Source organism: Bombina bombina, chromosome 2, assembly GCF_027579735.1.
Source record: "Bombina bombina isolate aBomBom1 chromosome 2, aBomBom1.pri, whole genome shotgun sequence".
Taxonomy (NCBI): Eukaryota; Metazoa; Chordata; class Amphibia; order Anura; family Bombinatoridae; genus Bombina; species Bombina bombina.
The window spans coordinates 969,071,013-969,078,926 of NC_069500.1; the positions used below are offsets into that span (position 1 = coordinate 969,071,013).

General features: G+C 43.1%; 1 protein-coding gene across 3 annotated transcripts in view; it reads right to left on the reverse strand.

Annotated features, from left to right (window-relative positions):
- The window catches only part of LOC128649916 (alcohol dehydrogenase 1), a 106,311-nt gene extending 103,638 nt beyond the window's left edge, over positions 1–2,673 (reverse strand). The window contains exon 1 of one of the 3 annotated variants that reach the window (XM_053703470.1): positions 2,482–2,671. In XM_053703470.1, the coding sequence (XP_053559445.1) occupies positions 2,482–2,523 (42 nt within the window). In that variant the 5' untranslated portion in view covers positions 2,524–2,671. Of the gene's footprint in view, positions 1–2,481 lie in introns of all 3 variants that reach the window. The other 2 variants (XM_053703468.1, XM_053703469.1) reach the window with 2 other exon arrangements.
- Positions 2,674–7,914: the final 5,241 nt, after the last annotated feature.

A 7,914-nucleotide genomic window follows, 5' to 3' on the forward strand; every position in this document is an offset into this window, starting at 1 on the left:
TAGAGGGCTGGATTTACCTTGTTAGGCAGGAACAGACATATACTTCAGGAAAGTTCTTCTCTGTGAAAAGTATTATTGGGCTAAAAGAAGCTGCACCCAGGTGGTAAATCACCATAAAACAAGCTAACAAGTTATTGAGCTGGTGTTCGTTCTTGAGAGTGTTCTCCTCTTTCTGTATGTATTTACTATCCCTAAGGGGAAAAATGCAAACCAGACATGGATTCCTTGAAAATGTGATCGTGTTTGCATGTGAATAGATATTTTTCTTGCTTCATTGACTTTTATGGGGAATACGTTAACACGGTCGTGATATTCTAACGTCGGCTTTTTGCGCATGTCAGGTTAGCACTTGTGTGAAAACTTTTGACTTTCAACTTGATATACATTAGCAACCTGACGTGCGCAATATGTTAACTTATAGCGCAACTAATGCACAAGCAAAATACCGCTCCACTCGTAATCTAGCACTGTATAAGATGCTTTAGGTTAGGGTGCATTACATAGAGCATGAGCTGTACATTTTTGCTGTAGCTGCATTTTGTGTAACTTTAAAACTGTATTAAAAAAATTAAACTCCCATGCTGTATCATGCAAACTAGCCCAAAGTAAATGATGCAGCTGTGAAAAAGCCAGCAACACTACTGCCTCTGTTATGTCCTGGCACTGGGGCAATGGCAAAATTGGTCTCACAATAGTACTGAGAAGAGGGAACCCACACATAACAATGCAGTGTAATAATAACAGTGTTTATTATGAACGTATTGCAATAACATAAATCAGTAATCTGCTTATAAAGCAAAGCAGTGATTAAACTATAAACACATTCCTTATCTTCAGGTCTTGAGGAAGACATTAATATCAACATACAATGGTGCACAGACAGAGGAGTGCAGCTACATTCAGCTTCATCATTTAGTGGGACATACACAGTAGATTTCACAAGTGCTATGTCTTAGACTTCTCTCTAGGATGTTGCCCAAAAAAATTCTCCTGCCCCCCACTCAGCAGGTCTACTAATTAAATTAAAGTTTAGCAGGCATGACTAATGTTATGTCAATCATTTAGCGAGCATTTAGCAAAAAATGTTTTTCATAACAATCAAATATTCTCACACTAGTCCTGTCTCCTTTGGAATGTGACATCCTACTCATTCTAGATAATAAGGCTGCTTGAGAACAGAACAGCAAATAAAATACTAGTGTAACATTTCTAAAAGGCATTTCCCTTAAAGTGAATGTAAATTTTGATGCTAAAGTGCCCGGTTTTTAAAACTTTGATTAAAAACAGGGGCACTTTAATTCATCAAAATTTACATTTCACTCCTGTTGTGAAAAAAAACTTACCTTTTAATCTTCACAGCAGCTCCAGCTTCCTCCACCCGTTTCAAAGCCTCTTCTTGGGTCTAAAATGAGGCATCTGGCTTCCTCCAATCACAGCGTTGAATCAGACACTGATACCCCCGGGGGGGAAGCTGTGATTGGAGGATGACCTATCAATCATTTCTGACATCAGAAATGGCTTGTGAGACCGGAGGAAGCTGGAGCAGCTGTCAAGTTTAAAAGGTAAGTTTTTTTTCACAACAGGAGTGAAATGTAAATTTTGATAAGTGCCCCTGTTTTTAATCGAAGTTTTAAAAACTGGGCACTTTAGCATCAAAATTTAGATTCACTTTAAAGGCATATATGTGTTTTTATGTGGATAGATAGATAGATAGATAGATAGATAGATAGATAGATAGATATGAGATATGTAGGAATATATATGTTGTCTAAAAAGCAAAGCTTTAATGCAAACTGCTATTAGATTAACTGTTTAATTATTTGTGCATAAACTCATGAAATGTTTCCAATCCCTTACAAATACCTAAGCACCAAAATGGCAACACCAAGTATGAAGAGGCAGAGCTTCACCGTCTGGCAAGTTTAACAAGGTAAAATAAGAGAACAGTTTTGAAAAGAGCTGCAGAGACCAGAGGAAATACCATAACATAGTGAATAGTAACCATTATTTTGTAGTAAATGTCCCTTTAACAAACTCCTCAAAAATTTCAATAGAGGGACGTCTTGTTTATGAAGAATATATGATACAAGTGTGATTATTATAACAATCAGATTATCTGTTTTTCTAAATACAGATTTGAAATGTTTTTTTGGCCTAAGTGTACCTAATCCAATTATAAAGAAAGAAAATCTCATTAATAGGCTCCTCTTTAAACAAGCTCTCTCATACACATCATTCAAACATAACTAAACACATAGATCAGTCTATCAAAGGCATAGTCACCCATAGAACAAATCTACAATACAAGGAAAATATTAATCTTTTTAGTATCACAAATATAAAACAGTTTGTGCAATAATGCACCCTAGGATTCTATATTTACATTCATTTCATAACAAGATTTGTCTTTTTAAATCAGAATCCCAGCAGCCTGTGTGATTGACATAATTGGGTCACTCAGCAGTAAATGACTGTTCTTACTTTGCCTGCAGTGTCCATATTTGCAGTATTTGCTCCCTGCATTAAAACACAGAAGATCCCTCCTCAGCGCTGCTGTAGTATCCCCTGCACACCTGTAATTGTAATCAGTACAATCTAGTAGTCAGCAGGACAGAGCTTCCTGGTTAGGTCATAACCCTCTGTCCCATGATGCTCAGCACATCAGCTCATGTGGATGCTGTTTTCTGCCAGGTTTCAGATCAGGCCAGTTCAATTATCTGATAGAGCTGGGGTCAAATAATGTTCATTACAGATTTCCAGCTATAAATATTGCTAAATAATTGCATAATATTTATACAAGAAAATGTGCAATAGCTTTAGTAAAATTTGGACTTTTACATATTTCAACTGAAGCTATATGAGTGTTATACATACTTGTCATTAAAGTGGGATTATGTATTACAAGTTGCCAATTCTTCTAACACACGGGGTGAGTTTATATTGTTGTCATAAAGGATTAACCAAATGCAGACAGCCACTAAAACAGCTACCAAAAAGATTACAGTGTTCAGCAGTTTGCAGAACTGTCAGGTTTTCATTTTCTCTTAGCCAAATTGACAGTGAAGCAAAGAAATAATATGTTCACATGGTGACATTAAAGGGAAGTACAACCCAAAATTTGTCTTCTATGATTCAGATAGAGCATGCAATTTTTATCAACTTTCTAATTTACTTCTGTTATCAATTTTAATTTGTTCTCTTTGTATCTTTTATTGAAAAGCAGGGGCAAAAGCTTAGGAGCAGGCCCATTTCTGTTGCACTATATGGCAGCAGTTTTGCAAGAATGTTATCCATTTGCAAATGCACTAGATGCAGCATGTACCACTAAAGTTATTTGTGATTGGAAGAAATCAGTGCTGGAGGAACATTGTGCCACATTTATGCCCAACTTCGCAGAAACTTTGCTTTGTGTGGACGGTTAGTTCCCTGCTGTTAAAGCAAGCGACCAGTTATGTCTACAGGTCCTCTGATTTCATCACAAGGGAACCTGTTTAGCAGCAGGAACACAAGGCATTAAAGTATTAATCATATATGTATATCGTTCTACTTAAGGTGCTTTATAACTGGCTTATTTAAATGCTCATTCAATATGTATATGATTGAGAGTTCTATGTGAAAGCCTATATTATAAGTTGGTTTTTTTTTTGCTGTGAGCCTAATAGCCTCCTAAGTCAAAGGACAAGAAGGGGAGTAGCAGGACGCTGGATTCCAGCATTGATACACCCCTAGAAAAAGGCCCCTCTAATCCAACGGGTAGCAATATGGCAGAATTTGCAGCCGAAGGGGCCAAAATTTTGACCCCCCAAATTGAGTCAGTTAAATCTGAAATCAGGAATGAGATTTCAAATCTTACTGTGGAAGTTAGACAGTTCTCCACAAGGTTGGAGGAAGCTGAAAACAGAATCTCTGATCTAGAGGATAGACTTAATATACAAGAGCCCACTATAGACTCGCACAGTAAAACGATTATAACGTTACAGGCTAAGATTGAAGATCTTGAGGACCGTTCAAGATGAAATAATTTGAAAGTGATAGGCCTTCCAGAATCACCAGAATTTCAAGATCAGATGGCCTTTGTGTCTATAACCTTGCCTCAGGCCTTGCAGATTCCAGCTCCCGCTACTCCCTTTCAGATAGAGAGGGTTCATAGGATAGGGTTTCGCAGAGAACCTAATGAGGGTAATAGACCTAGACCGGTTATATTCAAATTTATTAATTTTCAAGATAAGATGTTATATCTTAAATATTACAGAAAATGTAATCCCTTTGTACTAGGCTCCCATAGATTACTAATCTTTCAAGATTTCTCAGCAGAAACCTTGTCTAAGAGAAGAGAGATGTCTTTTTTTATGGTAGGTTGCAGAAAGAAAAATATAACATCAAATTGATCTCCCCCCTCTTTTGCTCTCTCTCTCTGTCCCCCCTCTCTTTTGCTCTCTCTCCCCCCTCACTTTTGTGCTCTCTCTCTCTCTTTCTTTTGCGCTCTCTCTCTCCCCGTATATTTTGCTCTCTCCCCCTCTCTTTTGCTCTCTCTCCCCCCTCTCTTTTGCTCTCTCTCACTCTCCTCTTGTGCTCTCACTCTCTCCCCCCTCTATTTTGCTCTCTCTCTCTTCCCTCTCTCTTTTGCTCTCTCTCCCCCTCTCTTTTGCTCTCTCTTCCCCTCTCTTTTGCTCTCTCTCCCCCTTTCTTTTGCTGTCTCTCCCCCCTCTCTTTTGCTCTATCTCACTCCCCCCTCTCTTTTGCTCTCTCCTCCCCCCCTTTCTTTTGCTCTCTCTCTCTTCCCCCTCTCTTTTGCTCTCTCTACCTCCCCCTCTCTTTTGTTCTCTCTCCCCATCTCTTTTGTTCTCTCTCCCCCTCTCTTTTGTTCTCTCTCCCCCTCTCTTTTGCTCTCTCTCCCCTTTCTTTTGCTCTTTCTTCCCCCCTCTCTTTTGCTCTCTCCTCTCTTTTGCTCGCTCTTTCCCCTCTCTTTTGCTCTCTCTCTCCCCCCTCTTTTGCGCTCTCCCCCCCGCTCTCTTTTGCTCTCTTTCTCTCCCTCTCTCTTGCTCTCTCCCCCCTCTCTTTTGCTCTCTTTCTTTCTCTCCCCCCCTCTTTTGCTCTCTCTCTCTCCTCCCCTCTCCTGCTTTCTCTCTTACCCCTCTCTTTTGCTCTCTCTCCCCCCTCTCTTTTTCTATCTCTCTCTCTTTTGCTCTCTCTCCCCCTCTATTTTGCTCTTTTTTCTCCCCCTCTCTTTTTCTCTCTCTCTCCCCCCTCTCTTTTGCTCTCTCTCCCCCCTCTTGCTCTCTCTCTACCCCCTCTCTTTTGCTCTCTCTCCCCTGTCTCTTTTGCTCTCTTCCTCTTTCTTTTGCTGTCCTCTTCCCCCTCTCTTTTTCTCTATCTCTCTCCCCTTCTCTTTTGCTCTCTCTACCTCCCCCTCTCTTTTGTTCTCTCTCCCCCTCTCTTTTGTTCTCTCTCCCCCTCTCTTTTGTTCTCTCTTCCCCTCTCTTTTGCTCTCTCTCCACTTTCTTTTGCTCTTTCTTCCCCCCTCTCTTTTGCTCTCTCCTCTCTTTTGCTCGCTCTTTCCCCTCTCTTTTGCTCTCTCTCTCCCCCCTCTTTTGCGCTCTTCCCCCCGCTCTCTTTTGCTCTCTTTCTCTCCCTCTCTCTTGCTCTCTCTCTCCCCCCTCTCTTTTGCTCTCTCTCTCTTTCTCTCCCCCTCTCTTTTGCTCTCTCTCTCTCCTCCCCTCTCCTGCTTTCTCTCTTACCCCTCTCTTTTGCTCTCTCTCCCCCTCTCTTTTTCTATCTCTCTCTTTTGCTCTCTCTCCCCCTCTATTTTGCTCTTTTTTCTCCCCCTCTCTTTTGCTCTCTCTCTCCCCCCTCTCTTTTGCTCTCTCTCCCCCCTCTTGCTCTCTCTCTCTACCCCCTCTCTTTTGCTCTCTCTCCCCTGTCTCTTTTGCTCTCTCCCTCTTTCTTTTGCTGTCCTCTTCCCCCTCTCTTTTTCTCTATCTCTCTCCCCTTCTCTTTTGCTCTCTCTCTGCCCCTCTCTTTTGCTCTCTCTCTACCTCCCCCCTCTCTTTTGCTCGCTCTCCACCCTCTCTTTTGCTCTCTCTCCTCCCTCTATTTTGCTCTTTCTCTCCCCTCTATTTTGTTCTCTTGCTCTCTTTCCCCCTCTCTTGCTCTCTCTCTCCCCTCTCTTTTGCTCTATTTCTCTCCCCCTCTCTTGCTCTTTCTCTCTCCCCCTCTCTTTTGCTCTCTCTCTCTTTTTCTCCCCCTCTCTTTTGCTCTCTCTCTTTTCTCCCCCTCTCTTTTGCTCTTTCTCTCCCCCTCTCTTGCTCTCTTCCCCCACATTTGCTCTCTCTCTCTACCCCCCTCTTGCTCTCTCTCTCTCCCCTCTCTTTTGCTCTATTTCTCTCCCCCTCTTTTTTGCTCTCTCTCTTTCTCTCCCCCTCTCTTTTGCTCTCTCTCTCCCCCCTCTCGTTTGCTCTTTTTCTCTCCCCCTCTCGTTTGCACTCTCTGTCTCCCCCTCTCTTTTGCTCTCTCTCTCTCTCTCTCTCTCTCTCTCTCTCTCTCCCTCTCCCCCTCTCTCTCTCCCTCCTGTCTTTTTTTCTCTCTCTCCCCTCTCTATTTTGCTCTCTCTCTTGCTCCCCCTCTATTTTGCTCTTTCTATCCTCCCTCTCTCCCCTCTCTTTTGATCTCTCTTTCCCCCTCTCTTTTGATCTCTCTCTCCCCCCTCTCTTTTACTCTCTCTATCCCCCCTCTATTTTGCTCTTTCTCTCCTCTCTTTTGCTCTCTCTCCCCCCCTTCTTTTGTTCTCTTTCTCCCCCTCTCTTTTTCTCTCTCTCTTCCCCCTCTCTTTTTCTCTCTCTCTTCCCCCTCTCTTTTTCTCTCTCCTCTCTATCTTTTGCTCTCTCCCCCCTCCCTTTTGCTCTCTCTCTCCCCCTCCCTTTTGCTCTCTCTCTCTCTACCCCTCTCTTTTTCTCTTTCTTCCCTCCCTCTCTCTCGCCCTCTCTTTTTCTCTTTCTCCCCCTCTCTTTTGCTCTCTCTCTCTCCCCTCTCTTTTGCTCACTCTCCCCCTCCTCTTTTGATCTTTTTCCCCCTCTCTTTTACTCTCTCTCTCTCCCACCCTCTCTTTTGCTCTCTCTCCTCCCCCTCTATTTTGTTCTCTCTCTCCCCCCTCTATTTTGCTCTCTCTCCCCACCTCTCTTTTGCGCTCTCTCTTTCACCCCTCTCTTTTGCTTTCTCTGTCTCCCCCCTCTCTTTTGCTTTTTCTCTCTTCCCTGTCTCTTTTGCTCTGTATCTCTCCCCCTCTCTTTTGCTCTCTCTCTCCCCTCTCTTTTGCTCTCTCTCTCTTCTCTCTCTTTTGCTCTCTCTCCCTCTCTTTTGCTCTCTCTCTCCCCCCTCTCTTTTGCTCTCTCTCTTTCTATCTATCTCTCCCTCTCTTTTGCTCTCTCTCCCCTCTCTTTGCTCTCTCTCCCCTCTCTTTTGCTCTCTCTACTTCTCTTTTGCTCTCTCCCCCTCTTTTGCTCTCTCTCCCCCCTCATTTGCTCACTCTCCCCTCTCTTTTGCTCTCCCTTCCCTCTCTTTTGCTCTCTCTCCCCCTCTCTTTTGCTCTGTCTCCCCCCTCTTTTGCTCTTTCTCCCCCCTCTTTTTTGCTCTCTCTCCCCCTTACTTTTGCTCTCTCTCCCCCCTCTATTTTGCTCTCTATCCCCTCTCTTTTGCTCTCTCTCCCCTCACCATGAAAAATGTAAAGCACCGGCGATGCCTGTCACTATACAGGCCAGATCACTGGGGTCAGAGTCAGTGGGAGCCCCCAGATTGCCCTCAAGTTGGGGGAGTGCTAGCGATGGCTCTGAGCCATCATCAGGAACCTGACTGGGACAATTTGTGATGGCTCAGAGCAGTCATTAGCTCTCAAAGGGTTAAAACCTTTACTGCAAGTTG